The sequence below is a fragment of the Orcinus orca genome, chromosome 9 (assembly GCF_937001465.1).
Source record: "Orcinus orca chromosome 9, mOrcOrc1.1, whole genome shotgun sequence".
Taxonomy (NCBI): Eukaryota; Metazoa; Chordata; class Mammalia; order Artiodactyla; family Delphinidae; genus Orcinus; species Orcinus orca.
Window position 1 is genome coordinate 91,087,455 of NC_064567.1, and position 19,504 is coordinate 91,106,958.

A 19,504-nucleotide genomic window follows, 5' to 3' on the forward strand; every position below is an offset into this window, starting at 1 on the left:
AAAAAGTGTTTGGCTGCTGCAGAATATTTGGAAAACCACTGATATAATTTAGTCTCCTTTTCCAGATGAAGAAATTGAGTCTCATGGTTCAGTGTCTTGACCTACCCCAGGTCACTGAACTTGGTGGCAGAGCATGTGAGATCCCAAATCTCTTGATAATTTTTTCCTGTAAAACTATTGACATAGAATAACAAAATGGACTTCTCTTTTTCCTTTTATTTCCCCTGTTGAATTTATCTTAACATAGTCTGAGCCAGGACTTACCGGGAAGCCACGTTAATCCACTGGCCAGATCTCCAAGGATTGTCTGAACTCTGCTTAGGGAGTTAATGATATTGGACAAATAGGTGGGACCTATTGGCTCAGCTTGGAAAGACTGTCATGCCTGGCCCTGGAAATGGACACAGCCTCCAGGAAACCTTGGGATCTGGGAGACTTTGAGATAGAGGAATGAAGATTTATACTTTTGCCAAGTCCAGAATGCAGAGATAGGGGTAGGATACATAGAGAAACTAAATGGTTAGCAGATTATTAGAAAACACGTTTTTAATGAAAGCAGGAAATTAAAACAAAAACAACTGCAAAGTTCATTTACGTGAAAGGATCTTCAGTGAGGTCACCCAGCCAGTGGCAGCAAAGAAGTTGTCAGCCTCCAGCCTTTCAGAAGTTGTGATTAGTGAGGAACTTTGGGCAGACCCCCTACCCTGAGGCATTGCTCCAGAGCCATCTGACTTCTCCCTACTCAGAATAAGTATGTTTTCCAAGTAAAATTAGTAAAGTTTTATTCCGTGTTTATTCCTTAGTAGAATTACTGAGACAGCTAAGGCATAGTGGATAAGCGCCTGGTCTTTGGAGTCAAGCTACCAGGGTTCAAATCATGGCTTCCTCACTAAGAGTTGTGTGGCCTTGGACAATTTTTCTATCCATCTTAATGACAGTTGACTCACGGGATTGCTGGGCTGGGGGATTACATGGGATACTAATGCACATGAAAGTTTTCACAAAAGTCCCTGAACCACCCTGAAAAATCAGAGGGCAGGTCCTGGGATAGCAGAACTCTCCCAACACCCCAGTAACTCAGAGCTTTGCAGTAGACATCACTAAGAATCTGGTATCTTCCAAAAAGTCAGTATTTGTACTTGGAGTGAAAAGGTACTGGAGTGGAAACTTTCAAAGCATTTTCTCCAACCTTAAAAGGATATCAGAATATATATATATGGACTCAAATAGAAAGGAAAAATAAACATCTAACTATATATTCTTTTGTTGATAATGGGAAGTTAATTTGAATCCCTCTTTGGGTAGTGTTCCATAAATTCTAGAGCAGAGGATCCCAAACGCTGGTCTGTAGACCAGTACCCATCTGTGACAGTTTTCAGCTAAATCAGAATAATGAAGACACTTTGGTGGGTTCTTCCTGAAACCCAATGACTTTACCTTTGTGTATATTCCTTAAAACTTATCTTGTCTTTTCTTTTTAATACAGCTTTTGGCAGTTTTTCGATTTAAAGTGTTAATACTTGCATATGCCGTGTGCAGACTGCGCCATTGGTGGGCCATAGCGGTGAGTACGCCTGGTGAGTGGTCCCTCCCCTCCGATTGTGGTGGCTGGGGCCTGCTCACAAGAGGGCTGAGCTGGGGGCAGACGTGGATTCCATCTGGGTTGAATTCCACTTGCTTCTCCTGAGTCCCCGTACTCCACACCTCAGTAGGTTTCATTCTCCGGGGCTTCTTTCCAAACGTAATGAGTAACTAGCCTTGTCGCTATGGAGACTGAGACAAGTGAGGAATCTAGGGGCCGACCCGTGATTGTGGTCCAAGCATCAGCCCACCCTCTACCTCATTATGCAAACGAGAGATGAGTTCCGTCCCTCTGTCACGAAGCGATTTGCACAGTTTCCTCTCGGGTTGAAACTGCTTGGTGATTTTTCACGACTTGCTCTCAGCTTATTTTGCTCACTGCCTTCCTCGCTGTGTTATCCCCCTCGCTCCAGTCTTAAAGGGGAAAGCTCCCTTTTTATGGTTGCCTTCGGGCTTCTTGAAGACAGTGGCAGTTTTTAACTCACCTCTGTTTCCTGGCCTTCAGCCCAGAGCTTTGGCACAAGCTCTTCACCCTCAATAAATATTTATTGATTGAGAGAAGAATTACAAGCATTTCTGCCTGAATTATTTTCCCAGTTTCCATGGACTTCTAAACAGTCACCTTGTTGAGAGCTCTAACAAGGCAGGTATATGGGGGGTGTTGAAGTCCTCAGACTGGAGAGACATGGGCAGGACCAACCTGCCGTCCTGCTTCTGGAAGGTGAGACCTCAGCCTGTGTGGGACCGGCATGGGCTTGTCCAGCTGGGCATGGGGTTGTGCACTGTCCTAAGGGGGAGTCCCCCAGGGGCCGCATCTGCCTGGGCCATCTCTTCTGAGAATCCACGGAATCCCAGGGCTGCTGTCAAACCATCCGTTGAGTCCCAAGCTCACGGTTCATGGAGGAGGGCTGACAGTTTCAGCCGGACTTGACTCCCTTTACTGTGTACGCTGTTGCCGATACCAAACAGCTGTGACGGTTATCCCTTACCCACCGTCTGCAGCAGCTCCAATTTGGGCCGTTCTATTCCAGTCTCCATGATGTCCACTGGTATTTGTCAGACCATCTGTCTCAGTGTTTGTTCCAGGAAAGTGGTTGACGTGCAATGAGAGTTTTAAGAGAGTTTCTTCAACCTCTTCTTTGAAATGATCAAAGGGACAGGTCAGATTTAGCACATCCATTTTATTGTTGTTGTTTGTTTTTTGGGTTTTTTTTGCGGTACGCGGGCCTCTCACTGCTGTGGCCTCTCCCATTGCGGAGCACAGGCTCCGGACGCGCAGGCTCAGTGGCCATGGCTCACGGGCCCAGCCGCTCCGCGGCATGTGGGATCTTCCCGGACCAGGGCATGAACCCGTGTCCCCTGCATCGGCAGGCAGACCCTCAACCACTGCGCCACCAGGGAAGCCCCATTTTATTGTTTTTGATTCTCGTTTTAAAAAACATTTACGGAGAGGGGGCCAGGCAGCTGGAAGGAGTCAGCTGGTACCTGAAGAGCACTTAGTGTCAGCCTGTAAAGTTAATTAGTATCAGAATGTAAGATGCCTCCCCTCCCGTGTTGTGTGTGTGTGTATGTGTGTGTCTGGCTGGTGTGTGTGTGTGTGTGTGTCTGCTGTGTGTGTGTATGTTTTGCCGACAAAACTAACTCTGCAACTTCGTCAACACTAAGCATGACGCCTGATGTTCCCCAACCTCCAACCTCCGTTTTTTCAGTCATGGCTGCCGTTGGCACTCACTTTGGTCAGGTTTCATATTGCTACAAATATTAGTTGAAGGATGGAGAGACAAACCCCAGGTGCTGTGGGATTGTCTCTGGGCTTCCCTAGCCCTGGAGGTGCCTTGCCTCTATTTCACTGGTCCTTTCTCCTATGCCGATAGCATCTTTGCATGTTGTACCCTCTAGTGAACAAAACAGAGTTTCCCAACACACAGCGTGTGGGTGAAGGGAAACCTCAAGCTGCCGGTCAGGGCTCGTGTGCCACGTGGAAGCCCACTTTGCCCCTGTCTGGTTTAGGGGATAGAGTGACGTGGGAGGGAGCTGGGTGAGACAGACCCTTTCAGGCATTACCTGCTCCTGGCTCAGATGGATCTCTTGCTTGAGGAAGGTGCCTTCAGAGTGTAAAACATCGAATTTGAACGCTTCTGGATTATGTGTCTTTCAGTTGACGACAGCAGTGACCAGTGCCTTTTTACTAGCAAAAGTGATCCTCTCAAAGGTATGGCTTTCCGCTTTTTCTGTGCCATGACCGTCTGTATTGACACAGCTGCGTTCTCCAGGGTGAGCTCATGGTAACTGCGTTTCTCTCTCCTGGTCACGTCTGTTCTTCCAGCTTTTCTCTCAAGGGGCTTTCGGCTACGTGCTGCCCATCATTTCCTTCATCCTTGCCTGGATCGAGACGTGGTTCCTGGATTTCAAGGTGTTACCTCAAGAGGCAGAAGAAGAAAACCGTAAGTTTCTCTCCAAGTTCCCCTCCTGAGATTGGCCAGGCTGGGAGGAGGGGCTGCAGAGGTCTGTCTTTGTTTGTTTGTTTTAATTTTTATTTATATTGGAATAGAGTTGATTTACAGTGTTGTGTTAGTTTCAGCTGTACAGCAAAGTGATTTAGTTATACATATACATGTATCTATTCTTTTCCAGATTCTTTTCCCAGATAGGTTATTACAGAGTACTGAGTAGAGTTCCCTGGGCTGTACAGTAGGTCCTTGTTGATTATCTGTTTTATATATAGTAGTGTGTCTATCTTAATTCCAACCTCCTAATTTATCCCTCCCCCCACCTTTCCCCTTTGGTAACTATACGTTCGTTTTCTAAGTCTGTGAGTCTGTGTCCCTTTTGTAAATAAGTTTATTTGTATCATTTTTAGATTCCACATATAAATGGTATCATGATATTGGTCTTTCTCTGTCTGACTTACTTCACTTAGTATGATAATCTCTATGTCCATCCATGTTGCTGCAAATGGCATTATTTCATTCTTTTTTATGGCTGAGTAGTATTCCATTGTATATATGTACCACATTTTCCTTATCCTTTCCTCTGTCCATGGACATTTAGGTTGATTCCACGTCTTGGTTATTGTAAATAGTGCTGCAGTGAACATTGGGGTGTGTGTATCTTTTCGAATTACGGTTTTCTCAGGAGTGGAATTGCTGGATCATATGATAGCTTTATTTTTAGTTTTTTAAGTGTACTCCATACTGCTCTCCATAGCGGCTGGAACAATTTACATTCCCACCAACAGTGTAGGAGGGTTCAGAGATCTGGCTTTGCATGGAGCTCTGGGTGCAGTTAGGCAGATCGCATGTCTCCACCCTGCAGGGCTGCAGGAGACATCGAGGGAAGGGTTGGAGGAAAAGACAGGGACAGGGTGTGGCTCCTCACTCCAGCTCTTAGGCCAGGCTTCCCCGGAAGGAAGTGTGAACACTGGTGGAAAAGACATTCCAGCAGCAACAACAGCCAACACCTCCTTCTCCTCGGACAGGTTGACCTTTTCTCCCTGTCGATAATAGCCGGAGGACACGAAGCATTTTGTGCCGAGATAGCAGTTCTACATAGAAGTCCTCCATTTTCCAGAGCCTCCCATTGCCGTCCATCCCACAGGTGGTGCCTTTGAATGGGCCACAGTGTGAATAACAGCTGAGTGCCTACAGGGGGGTGGTTCGATGGGTTGCTGATGGAGATGGAGAGGAGGGAGTTAGCCAGCTGGAAATGTTCACCCATCTCAGGCTTTCCAGTCCTCTTCTGAGGAGCAGAGTGAGCGCTGACGTTATGTAGTCATGAGTCCTGTCAAAGCTGTTATCATCTCCCTGTGTGGCTTCGAGCATCACTGAATATTCTCTGGGGAATCCAAATGATTGACTGAACTTTAGGATGAACTATGGGGCTGGAATTCTCCTCTGCATGATGGCCTTAGTGAAAGCCTGTACATCCCACCTGCCCTCTTAGAGGTGATATAATCAAAGTTCAATGCAGAGACCCGGGCAGTTTCAAGACATGCTGTTTTTATGCTCTGTCAGTCATCTGGCTGGATTTGCCCTGCCTAATAGGAAAAAAAAAATTCTTGTGTCTTATAGAAAGTTAAGGATGATTGTAACCTCAAGATACAGCAGAAGGGAAGATAACCTTGCAAGTGGTTTTATTTTTCAAAAGCTCATATACAAAGAAGACATCTAGAAGAAAAAAATTATACTTTCAAGTGTAGATTTTAAAACACATTAATCAGACCAAGATCCGTCTTCTATTCTGTGCCCTCTGTTCCTTTATGAAAATGTATTGTGAAAAGGGGACAAATAAAGCTAACGGAAGCCACTTTTTAAAAAGTTGTAAATAGAGGACTTCCCTGGTGGTCCGGTGGCTAGCACTCTGCGTGTCCACTGCAGGGGGCACAGGTTCGATCCCTGGTTGGGGAACTAAGATCCCCCTGCCGCATGGCACAGCCAAAAATAAAAAATAAAAAGTTGTATATAAACATCAAACTGAACTTTCTTGAAAGCCTTATCAACTGTTAATGTGACTGAGGCTTGCATGCCTATGTGATTAAACCAAATTCAAAGTAACTAATAAAGCAGAACATATAATAATGAAAAACTTGAACACAGCATTTATTTTCACTGTAGCATGTATTACATGCATGCATACCTGGCACCAGCTGTTTGGCCCGGTGCTTCCTCTAGCTTTATCCCGGTGCTAACTCAGCTTCAGCCGGAAGAACTCATTGTCGACGGCCTCTCTCATCATGGGCTAGTGCTTTGATGCTTTACGTCTGCCATTTCTCTAACCAGACACAGACGTAAAGCATGACCAGGTTTTTTGTTTGGCTTTGTGCTTTGGTTTTGATGTTGTTGATTTCTATAGGGAAGTAGGTATTTCCAAAGGGAAAGATGCTATAAATACAGAGCCAAAGAATCCCATGAGTAACATGAAGCATTTTTTTTTAACTAGTTGAAACCTGTCCTTATTGTACCGGTTCATAGTTTATTAATAACACTTTGTTTTTGGTTGAAAGATTTTCAGAGTACCCTTCCTGCTAAGAGTTTTTTAAAAAATGTAATAGTAACAGCATTTTATTGTGATTAACCTGGCCACTAAGCTACCAGAACACTGACATCATTCCCAGTATCTGAATTTCTTCTCTTCCAGGACTCCTAATAGTTCAGGATGCCTCGGAGAGGGCAGCACTGATACCTGGTGGTCTTTCTGATGGTCAGTTTTATTCTCCTCCTGAATCCGAAGCAGGTACAAAATTTGATTATCATTTGCGTCTCTGTCCATCATTCAGAACTTGGTCCCCCTCTCCCCCTCACTACCCCCTCTACTTCTCAATATGCTTAGCAAACATTTAACATACCGGGCATTTAGATTGTGAATATAACTAAGACGTGGTCTTGATGTGCAACCCGTGATGAGATGCAGAGATGTGAAAATAAACGTGGTAGAGGGCCTTAGACCTGATGTGTGGCCGGGGGGAGGGTCTCTATGCTCTGTTATCTGTCATGCCCTAACTGACCTTCCTCCACAATCCCCCATGTCTGAAAGTAGCAGCACTGCCTACCCAGTTGCCCAAGTCAGAAACCAGAGCCTCACTGGGGACTCTGCCCCTTACCTGTGGCTCCCGGCCCATCGTTCACCACGCCGTTTTGATCCTCTTCGTTTCTGCCTCCTTGATTTCATTTAAATTGCACACTTACCGTATCTGTAGCCTCAGTTCAGCATTTCTCATTTCCTTTTTTTTTGGCCGCGCCGCGCGGCATGTAGGATCTTAGCTCCCTGACCAGGGCTGAAACTCGCGTCCCCTCCCTTGGAAGCGCGGAGTCTTAACCACTAGACTGCCAGGGAAGTCCCCAGCATTTCTCATCTCAGTTTCTGCAACAGCCCCCTCCTCAGTTGCCTTCTCCCAACCAGCCACTAGAATTCCATGTTAAATAGAACAATTGCATTGTTCTAAAGGTTCTTCATAACCACTCTGTGAGGTAAAAGTCTCATTATCCCTGTTTCAGAAATGAGCAAGTTGAGACACAGAGAAGTGAGGTAGTTTGTCCAGTATCACACAAAGAGTAAGAAGGTGGAGGATTTGAACCCCAGCTCCAGGGCTAGAGGCCCTGATCATAGCTAATATACAGCCTCTCAGTATTAATGAATATGCAAAATTGATCACGTTATTTCCTTGCTTGAAAGCCTTCGATGACGCAAAGGATTAAGAAAGTCATTGGATCCTTAGGCTGACAGAAAGCACCTCTGTGTCCACCCTTACCCAGTGATCCAAGCTCTCTTCTCATGCTCCTTGTGTGCTGTTCTTAGCTTTCTGAAAATACACTAAAACCCTCAAGCCATCTTGCTTGTTCTATCCTTGGCATTACCCTCTGCAGTCCTAGTTTCCACTCACACGCGCAGAAGGCTTCTCCCCACTCCCACCCTCCCCCTGGCTCCCAGCAGTCCTAGGTAGAGGGTCTTTTGTCTCGGTTCTGTAAGATCTCTCCCACAACCCTGTCATCCTGGGTTGACTGCACTGTCTTTGGCAGTGACTTGGCCTGTTTCTATTACCGGGATATAAACTTGGGTTAGAGACTACATTATTTTATTCCCCACATTACATTTAGTAAATATTTTAAACACACACACACACACACACACACACACACACACACACACACACACTAGAGTAAAAACAGACTCCAGGCAGAAAGAGCCATGTGAATAGCAAAGGCACAACAATGGGACATAGGATATTAGGGGAACTCGAAGTAACTTGCTATTCTGGACTGTTGGTGTTAGATTTAAAAGCAATATAAAATACAAAATCGTAGAGTTAGATGAAATAAAGATATGAATTAGCAGAAAAGCTATTTCTCAGCCAGCAGAAACTAGAATAAGTATTAAACTTTCATTACCTCATTATAAGGATGATTTCCTTGAGATTTTTGTTATGTCACAGGACTCATTCTTTCAAAAAAAAAGTTTGCATTACAGTTCATGCTTTTGTATATAAAATTTCTCAGCCCCAGTGTATTTTTTTAATTAGAAGTTCAGAACAACAGGATAAAAATGTGAGGAATACCTCAGGCATTTTTCATCCAGCAAGCCATTGGCTTCCTTCTTTGACTTTTACCACCACCTAGTGGCAGTTGGAAGCATTACCATTTCATTGAATTATAAAGCTAAACAAAAACAACCCTGTCAGCGTTCCACTGGGTGGCTGCATTGTATAAGACAAAGCCCAGATTAGTAGTGGGCAGAGGAGTGTTCAAAGTGACTTACTTTATTGTATTATATTTTCATTGTCTGAATGTTCAATTCAGGAAAGAATTAAGATTGAAAACTATTATTGGAATTAATGTGCCTAGAAAAGAAGGTTTTATTTTAAAATAAAGCTTTCTTATGAGGTCAGCAGACAAATATTAAATAGTCTTCTAGCAGCAGAAGTTATAAGCTTTATGCCCTTAAACAGTGCTAATTGGTCCCTATCAATAAGAGGGTGTCTGAGGCCTGCCTTGCCTTTTCTTGTCTTTCTCTAGCACCTAATATAGTGCCTGGCACATAGTAAACTTAGAACTGTTGAAGGAATGAATGAAGAGAGAAAGAAAGAAATTGGAGGCACCAGAAATTTAAATGTTAGCATTTTTCCTTGTAAAGGAATGGCTTGAATTTTAGAATCACAGAGCTTTGGAAAATTAGCACATTTTAGTGGATGTACTTTTAAAGGATATAAAGGTGGTTTGTTTTACAGATTTGCTTGTTGGTTTAGCCATATCCTGTTTGCCTGTGTATTAAATGGAAAGAATGAGGGAGCAGAGTGCTTTCTCGGATGATTGGGTTGAGGTTGTTATGTGCTCAGACAATTTAAATGAACCAGTTGTGATGCTGGAGAAAAGGTAATTTGTCACCTCTTGAATCATTGAAAGACTGACTTAAAATGAAGAATAGCTCATTGCATACTATCATCTGTGCTAAACAAATCTAGATAAAGGCATTGAAATTTTTGTGTGTGTGTGCGCCTTCTAAAATGGGTGTGGCCACACCGCACAAGGAACTGTGGGCAAGGATGTTCAGTGCAGTATTGTTTATAAAGTAAAGCAGAGCAAAATGAAACCCAAGCCTGGGAACACCTAAAAAAGGCAAAACATTTAAATAACTTATGGTACATCCTTATCATAAATCCTATGAGGCTGTTAAAAGGAGGCTGAGGTTTATAAACTAATATGAAAAGATGTCCACTATATATTAAGTAAAAAAAGGCAACTTGCAGAAGAGTTTATACACTATGAGTCTATTTGTGTTAAACATGTGTATATATATATACACTGTAAAATGTAGTTTTATTAGTACATTTGAAAAAAAAATTAGTAAAATAAACTGCCTGAGGTCTAAAAAAGTAAATAAATAACTCATTAAAATAAAATGGAATTTAACATTTAAATACAATACTAGTTTACCTTTATAAATTATGGGCCATTTTTGTACGTTAGATAAGTTTTCTGGAGTTTTTGAAACATCTTTTTTTTTTTTGAATTTTATTTTATTTATTTTTTCGTACAGCAGCAGGTCCTTATTAGTCATCAGTTGTATACATGTCAATCCCAAGCTCCCAATTCATCCCACCACCAGCTCACCCCACCACCGCTTTCCCCCCTTGGTGCCCATACATTTGTTCTCTACATCTGTGTCTCAATTTCTGCCCTGCAAACCGGTTCACCTGTACCATTTTTCTAGGCTCCACATGTATGCGTTAATATACGATGTTTGTTTTTCTCTTTCTGACTTACTTCACTCTGTATGACAGTCTCTAGATGCATCCACATCTCTACAAATGAGCCAATTTCGTTCCTTTTTATGGCTGAGTAAGGCATTGAAATTTAAATTTGACGCCATGCATGCTGGTGCGGGCTAAGTCTGTGAAATTATGTCCCCTACGGTGTGTGGCTGTGTCTTTTCAGTTGTTGTTGTTGTTTTTAATTCTTTTATTTTTAAGCCTGGCTTCCTAGGGGTCACCCCTATGTCTACATAGCTTAGTGGTAGCCAATGATTAGACAGCCTTTGTGGTCAGTCACCTTGATTAAGACTTTCATCCTCGGCCAAAGGGATATTTGTATGTATTGGATAGCACATTCAAATTTCGGGTCTTTTTGAGTCTTCTTCAAAAAGCTTTTTCAGCTTTTTGAGTCTTCTTTTTTTTTTTTGTGGTACGCGGGCCTCTCACTGCTGTGGCCTCTCCCATTGCGGAGCACAGGCTCCAGACGTGCAGTCTCAGCGGCCATGGCTCACGGCGCAGCCGGTCCGCGGCATGTGGGATCTTCCCAGACTGGGGCACGAACCTGTGTCCCCTGCATCGGCAGGCGGACTCTCAACCACTTGCGCCACCAGGGAAGCCCTTTGAGTCTTCTTTTGCTGAATATTTTCACACCTCCTCTGCATCTGCTCACAGCCTCATGGTTTTTAGGCTATAGCGTGGGTTCTCTTGGGTTTCCGTTGTGTATGCACACAGCTTCAGCCAAACATGCGTGCTGCAGCCATGACCATCACCTCAAACCAGCAGAGGCTCTGGCCCCTGTGCTCACATACCACTAAGTCTGTCATTTCACCATTGCATCACTTCTCACCCCAGATTAAATGAGCTCCTTCAACCATGTAAGTTTGCCGGCAGTCCTCACGGCCTGCCATACTCTGGAAGGACCTTCATGCCATGGAGCTGGGTGATGGGAGGTGGGGGAAGAATGGGGGCAGCTGAAGGAAAGAGCAACACGGTTGTTCCCGCAATTCTGCAATTTTTCAAGCACTTCTCACATAGTTGTAAGCCTTTGGTCGTTTCCCCAGCACTGAACTTGCTGTCTGGTTCATCTAGTCCAGTTTTAGAGTTGCTTTTCAAGGAGAAGATGTGTTGAACTCCTTATTCGACAATAGCCAGAACACCTTGCTAGCATTCGCTTTTAAATTATGGAAAGCATGTGCATTATTATGTTTTAATTTAAAGTTTGGCTTTATTTAGGACTCGCAAATAGTTCCAAGCCACGTCAGCTCATTGTGGCTTGAGTGCCGTTACCCTGACAGGTGGAAAGTGAGCCCGGAAACAGGAAGGCTCGGTATGACCACTTTCCTTAGACTCCTTTCAAAGTGACATGGCAGTTAAACCGCTCCAGTGTCTCTAAGATTTCCAGCAGTTTAATAAGCTGGGAAGTGAAGCCTCCCAACCACTGCCTCTTTATGTATTTGTTTTACCACAGACTTAACCTGAACGACATGACATTTATGAGGTTCAGGTGTGGGACTCAAAACTTTTCTTAAGATTCTCAGGCATTCATTCTTCTGTACCAGATTTGTTCTTGGCTATAATCCAGGCAGACGTTCTCGAAGAAAAAAGTGCCCTTTTAAAAAACTTTTTATTGGGGTATAGTTGATTTACAATGTTGTGTTAGTTTCAGATGTACAGCAAAGTGAATCAGTTATGCATATGCATATATCCACTCTTTTTTTAGATTCTTTTCCCATATTGGTCATTACAGAGTATTGAGTAGAGTTCCCTGTGCTATACAGTAGGTCCTTATTAGTTATCTATTTTATATATAGTAGTAGTGTAGATGTCCATCCCGATCTCCCGATTCATCCCTCTGCCCCCACTTTCCCTCCGGTGAAAGTGCCCTTTTTGAAGTGTATTATCTGCTAAGAGTAAAGCAACAGTGGGGCTGGCTGCTTTTGCAGGTGAGTAGGTAACATCCTAACCTGTTCCCTTGGTCTCCTCACCACTCTCTTTAGTTCCCTTCCCTGAGTATGATAGGAATGCGTAATTGTTATAAAAATGTGTGGAAAGAACAAAAATGAAAGATCACGCTCCTTCAAACTATTCAGCAGCATTAGTATTGACAGTTCAGTTTGTTTCCTTCTACTTTTGTGTAATTCACATAATTGTTGGCCGTACTGTCTGTGTTATTTATACCCTGTTTTAAAAATGATAAAGTCACTTTAAGTTTATTGTAGAAATTTTGGAATATCCAGAAATGTACATAAGTCCCCTGGTCATTTATTTCTAGTCTTACTGATTTGTACAAGTATATCAAGTTTTTAAAATTTTTATCAAATCTGATCTTACACTATATTTCTCGTTACATATTTGCTTTTACTTTCTAGCGTATGCATTTCCCATGTTGTTATATACTGTATAAACACAGTTTTTAAGTGGATGGAAGATATTTCATGGAAATATAATAATTACTTAACTTTTCTTCTACTCTCAGACATTAGATTTTTCTTCTCATTTTTAGAGGGGAAGTCTTCATAATGGAAAAAAAATGTTATTTCCTCAGGGAGATATCCTAAGGATATCATCCCAGAGTGGAATGACTGGGTCACATTCAAGAATAATCGAAGGCTCACGCAACATTGACCCAGAATGGTTGTAACCGTGGTCGCTGGCAACAGCGCACAGTGGTGACATCAGCTTTGCCTGTACATTGGAATCCCTCACTGCTCTCTCACTCACTGAATACAGCTATTTTTTCAAAATACGTAGATTAAATTATTAATACCCAAAGATACTTGGACTTGAAAAACAGGTAAGCTTTTCAGCAAAGAAGCACAAGAGGAGGAGCAGTGCATAATAGTTCTTGGTCCCTATGAATATTTTTAGAACATACGTGAAATCCATTTTGACAGATCGGTGCTTGCGATAGGTCCTATTTGAAAGGTTTTCCTCCTACAAGATATAAAGTAAAACTATTTTACAGTTTTGTTAACTTGAATCTCTTGTGGTTTAAACATATGTATCCCTCGTTTAAAATTTTATGCTCTTAGAGTATAATTTTCAAGAAATCATTTGTTACTGTAATCGAATGCAGTACTTTTTCTCCTTCCCCTTCCCTACCATCTAGGATCTGAAAATGAAGCTGAAGAAAAGCAGGACAGTGAAAAACCACTTTTAGAACTATGAGTAAGACTTTTATTAAAGTAAGTCTTCGAAAAGGAAACTGTAATAATGAAGTGGTTAAATACGGAGCCTTTCTTTGAGTAGATTCAAAGTAAAATTCAAAGAATATGTGTGTGACTATACATTATATTTCTCCTAAGTACATGAACTTGTCAGGCACATTTTATGATGTAAAATCTCTTAACCTTTTCTAGGTATAAATTTGCGAAGGATGAGAAATACCTCAGAGTCCCAAATTTCTAAATAAGGATGACTTAGTTCCTTTTTCTTTATGTAGCCAGAATGTCTCCGTGTCAGACTTTGTTTAATTACAAACCCTAACTTCTGAGGGCGGCGAGGGCAGCAGTCCTGGGAGGCTGGTGCTGTCATTGTCTCCACTTACACGGAGGCGGGTGAGACTGAGGGTGAGTGACTGGTCCAAGGTCGCACAGCTGGCAGGGGCAGAGCCGGGACTCAGGCGTTCCGTGTGGTAACAGGATCTCCTCTGGTCCCACACCGGATAGATGTCTCTGGAGGGTTCTGGAGCTTCTGAGATGACACATGTGGTCCAGTCACAGCAGTCGGGCCCGATGTACCTCCAGGTCAGGGCACGTTGTTCATTCCCTTCACATCATCAAAGGAAACATTTCAACCTCAGAAATACGAGCAAATAAACATACAGGCAATTGTAGAAGCAGCATCCCTGCTTAATTATTTAACCACAGAAGGGAAAAGAGAGTAGATCTTAAAAGTTCCCATCACAAGAAAAAAAAATAATCCGTAACTATGTATAGCGAGGGATGTTAATAGACTTACTGTGATGATTTCACAATGTATACAAATATAGAATCATTAGGTAGTATAACTTAAACTAATAAAATGTTATATGTCAATTATATCTCAACTTAAAAAAATAATGAAATAAAATGTAACATTTTATTTAAAAGAAATAAAAGGCAGCCAGAGGCGGCCAGAGTCGCAGCAAACGGAGGCCCCGCCCTGCATCCGTGGTACCCAGCACGCTCCGGCCCCTTTTTCTACAACAGTCTTCAGACGTAGGACAAAAATATGAGCATGTGAATAAGGACGTCCTTTTCTAAAATGCTTTAAAATAACTTCTTGGGTGGCCTCACGCATGGTCTTTCAAGTGTCTGTAACACAGCCTATCTTTAGTATGTAGACTGTGTTGTAACTACATAGAGCAAAATGTAGCATTTTGCCTTTTTACGCTACATCTCAAATATTTCTGTGTTCTCTCTTTTTCTAAGTGTGAAAAACCTTCACTGAACGTCACCAGAGGGAAAAAAGCACTGAAACTGAGGGTCTCCCTTTTGAAGGTTGAAATGGTGACATCCACTGCTGACGTTACTGAACGGCTAATAACGAATTTATTGATTGTAATACCTCACAGACATGGTACCATCTCCACATACATTTAATCACCTGCCTGTGGCTGGTAAGATAATGTCATGATCCATCCTGTATTCGGTGAGACTTGAGTCTGATCTGTCAAAGAATAGTTGCAGAAAGTCTTGTGCTGTGTTCCTGATCAAAAGACTTCTTAATATATTGGAATAACACTTTTTTAGTATGCAGAATATCTTTTTATTTTGACTTGCAGAATGGAATTTTTTTGTTTCATGTCTTGGATTTCTTTTGTCTTTCTTTTTTAACTCCCTACATTTCCCTTGTGTTTTTTTAACTCATGCACATGCACTATTTGTACAATTTTAAAAGGTAATAAAATCCAACATATCAAAATGATCGGTTTTATTTTTCCTGTTTTGCATTATGTATTTGGCCTAAAGTGTTGGAATTACAAAAGGGGAACATGAGGGATTGTGAATACATATAAAAAGTCACCAGAAATAGAATCGTTCTCTCAGAAGTATGATCTAAAATAGTCTGATTACTCTTCTTTGAACCCACTCTATGAAATCATTTTCCCTTGTGTTTAGCTAGTTTGAATTAAAATGAGCTCAATTATATTGTGAGCTATTTTTGTTAAACAGGAATATTCAACGCAATGCTTCATGGGAAGGCAGCATGTCTATCAGTTTTCTTTCATTATTCATTGTGTCATTCAAGAAATACTCAACTGTGTATGATGGAAATGGTGCTGGTTTGGATGGAAACTGACCATTTATGCAGATCAAATCAACTCCATCCATGCTTGGTCTAAGAATGGGCCACAGGACTGAAGTGCAGCTGGAAGCTCCCTGGGAGGCTGGGGCCTAACCAGGGGGAGCTTCTTCCATGGAGAAAAGGGGGAGGGAGAGCTCCAGGGTCTGGCTTTGGACTAAAGCCTCAAGAATTCAGTGGTGTCATCACAACGAGAACATCCTGTCTCGGGAGGGGACCCCCATCTACACCATGACCACTGATGTGACCTGTGTGCCTTTAAGCTGAGAAGGAGCTCTCCCCAACACACTGGGTTGGACCAGTAGGATGTGGCCAGTCCTCCTAGGTGAGCAAGGTCCCCCCAGATGTTGGCTCTCAGAGCAGAGACCAGGAAGAATGAAGGATGTGACTTGAATGTGCTGTAAGGTCAGACTGTGAGAGCTAAAGCATTGAGCTCAGCCATAGAGCCGTGCTTCCCTCTGGGACTGGACAGATGGAGTCCAGGGCTTGGACCCCTGCTGGGTGGGGTGGAGGGGGGACACCTGCTCTCCATGCTCACGTTGCTGAGCAGCCCTTGGCCCATTCACCCATCACACTCTTATCTGATGTTAGTGCTTCTGTTAAGCCTTGCTCAGGATGACTCTGAAGTCATTTTGTCCCATTCGGGGAACTTATGTGACTCAGTATATGACACTCAATTGCATGGGCGAGATCAGGGCCTCCATATCTCTGTTCTTGTGAGGGAAAAAGCACATCACATCTGTCCATGCGGCTGGGTTTAGGGGATCGAGTCTTGTGTCACCCTGTGTACACTGAGAAAATGAAACCAAGAAGTACCAGCCTCGGTAAATCACAGATCGTGGAAGAGCATGGGTGGTTGGTGGAATGTCAGGGATTATCTTAGTGCTGCAAGGAATCCTGTCTGCTCTTTCCTCCAGAACAGAGTCCTGAGCGCGGACAGAGAAGCAGCATCTGAATATTCTGGGCGTAAGTTTCACAACTCACATAGGAGCTAATTGGAGGAACTGCATACAGGAATAATGGGGAACCCTAAGCCACAGTATGTTTGATAGCAATTACGTGCCCGTGTAGAGGGATGTTTTCTTTCCATTAGCTGTGACTCTTTGAAAGTGAGCAAAGTTGGTTGTGGTTTAACTGTTCTTATTTCCTTGTGACACCCCATCTACCCCTTGCACAGTCCCAACCAGCAGGGGCCGGTTTGACTTTGAGCATTTTCCACGAATCAACCACATTCGGCAGAACACATGAACAAAAGAAGCCTGAGAACCAGCCACACCAGCGCCCTCCTGCCACTCACGCTGTCACCCTCACCACCACCGCCTTTCCGTCTCTGCGCCTCCCAGGGCAGCCCAGGGCGAGTTGGGAAAGGAAGTTGCTGAGAAGTTGGAAACCACAGGAGGCACTGCCCAGCAGGGCCCTGGCAGTGAAATCAGCTGCACAAAACTTTCAGAGATTTGCCATTTTTCCATCTTGCCTTTCTATGCTTTCCCAACGTAGAAATAGTTTCCAAACTCCAAGAGGAGGGCCAGGTACTTGGGCTAAAGAGATCTGCTCAAATATCTAATTTAGATAGTCTCAACCAAGCAGACTATCTAAATTAGATTTCATCTTTCTTGTATCTGGTTGCTCTTGTTTTGTTTCCAAATGGGAACCTCTATTTGGTTTTCAAAAGAACTAGTTTCACGGAAGCTGAAGTGAATTGTAAACACAGAAACAAACAAAAAAACAGCTTCCCAATTTTAAAGGAGACAGTGTTTTAATTCTAATGCATAAAAAGGATTTTTACTTTAAAAGTATCAGAGAAAATAGAAAAATATACAATCACTTATTTTTTCACCCACCTACCATGCAGTGAACATTTTGTTTTGTGTGTGCCTGTAGAAATACACAGATACACATATAAATGAGCATCGTACTAGTTACTATTACCACTCAATAGAAAAAAGTGATCAAAGGACTGAACAAATATTGCGCAGGAAAGGAAATACGAATAGACTTCATATAAAGAGATGCTTATCCTCACTCACAGAAAGAGAAAAACAAAACCACAATGAGATAGATGAGATACTGTTTCTCACCTGTCAGATCAGCAGAATCCTGACCTTTGACTGCACTCTCCCAGCATTCACCTACATTGTGGTACAGATGCAGGATGGTGCTGTGTCCATAATAGGCAAGTTGGCCATAGCTGTCAAAATGACCGATATGCACGGTCAAAATGACATAAAACACTATTATAATTTCAGCATCTTTTGTAATAGCAAAAGAGTGGAAATAAGCCAATGACATATCACGGGGGCACTGATTTTTGTAAAGTATTGTAATTCACCAGTGAAATATCACACAGCTCTCCATGTGTCCCCAGAGACTGACATGAAAAGAGCTCTAGGTGGTATAAGTGAGAAGAGAGGTGCAGAAGAATGTATATTGTTTACTACCTTTGTGTATGAAGCCGGAAATTAGAATATGTATACACGCATATACATATATGTTTCATTTATTTATTTATTTTGTATGTTCATTTGAATTTGCTAAATAAAAACTGGAAGTGTGCAGAGGAGAGAGAAGTGTGACCTGTAAGAGGTAGGGACGTAGATACAGTGGTTGAAGCAAGGTTTCTTAATGCAATTTCTAGAGTGTTTTTGATTGATTTGGAACCATGTGGTGGTATAATCTAACAATTTTACTGGAGTTTGCTAGGCATATTAGTTTTTCAACCACACTTCCTGACTAATTCTCCATTTCTTTAAATAATGTACATTTTTTTTGGAAGATGCATAGTAGTCTGTCATATGATGTCCTTTAGTTTATTTCTGTAGTTTCTAATTGGGCATTTGGGTTACTTTGGGCTGCTGTAAGTGGTGCTACATTTGATGGACATCTGGGCACATAAATCTCAGTACATACATTTTGTTTCCTTAGGAAATTGATGCGTGGACGGTAAGATCACTTTCCAGGTGAAGCACGTTGTACACTTGTGTAATAGGCTCTGCGACGACTCCTTGCTGCCTGAGATCTGAGCTGGCAGTACTGGGACTGTTTCAGTCACTTTGCTGCCTCGACCCGGCTGCACATTAGAATTACTGAAGGGGGCTTTTTAAAGTCTGATGCCTGGGCTGTTATGAAGTCTGGGCCTCAGTGATTCTTCCTTTCCTCCCTCCCTCCCTTTCTCACCCCCCCTCCCTCCTTCCCTCCCTCTCTTCCTTCCATTTATTTTGAGTTATAATTAACATTCCATGGGTTCCCAAGAAGACAGCAACTGTTATAATGGATAAAGCAGTGGGGCTTAAGTCATGCAGACCTGGCCCATGCGAACGATGGCGCTGCTCTGTATTAACTTGGGGTATATTTCTTAGTTTCTCTGGGGCCTGGTGTTCTCATCAGTGAAATGAGTGTCATACCTGATCTGTGTTTTAGTGAGAGCATCGAACGTGAAGCAAGCAACCTGCCCAGCAGAATTCCTGATGCTCACTAAGTGGTAGGTACTTGCTATGATTCAAAGAGAACAAAAGAAAGCAAACATACAAAATTAGCCTAAGAGACCATTACAGAGACCATGCACTTACCCAGACTAGTTTTCATGGCTAACAGAAATGTTGAATTTCTAGCTTTCTGGCTGAATTATACCAGCTTGGTGTATGTAGTATTTCTAGTTATCTCTTTTTACTCAGAATTTCTAATTGACAATTATATATGACTGTGAATAAATAAAGTGGGAAATCCTGTATTACTTAATCATGGCCTGCTAGATTGACAGGAAGCCTTCAAAAACTGAAGTCTATGAGGGAAAGAATTCCAAAACAGTAAAGAGAATTCATAATGGGAAAAACTTTGAGAATTGCTGCCTTGAAGTTTCCCTTTTGTATACTTGAGAAGTGTATGATGTACTCTAGT

The 19,504-nt window shown here is 42.5% G+C and overlaps 1 protein-coding gene across 7 annotated transcripts in view; it reads left to right on the forward strand.

The window, feature by feature from the left end:
- The window catches only part of STARD3NL (STARD3 N-terminal like), a 50,312-nt gene extending 35,080 nt beyond the window's left edge, over nt 1-15,232 (forward strand). For 2 of the 7 annotated variants that reach the window (XM_004263335.4, XM_033438553.2), the window contains exons 4-9: nt 1,487-1,564; nt 3,740-3,793; nt 3,908-4,025; nt 6,718-6,813; nt 13,434-13,509; nt 14,737-15,232. In XM_004263335.4, coding sequence (XP_004263383.1) covers nt 1,487-1,564; nt 3,740-3,793; nt 3,908-4,025; nt 6,718-6,813; nt 13,434-13,492 — 405 coding nt within the window. In that variant the 3' untranslated portion in view covers nt 13,493-13,509; nt 14,737-15,232. Of the gene's footprint in view, nt 1-1,486; nt 1,578-3,739; nt 3,794-3,907; nt 4,026-6,717; nt 6,814-13,433; nt 13,510-14,736 lie in introns of all 7 variants that reach the window. The other 5 variants (XR_004486372.2, XR_004486373.2, XM_012535072.3 and 2 more) reach the window with 5 other exon arrangements.
- The last annotated feature ends 4,272 nt before the right edge of the window (nt 15,233-19,504 follow it).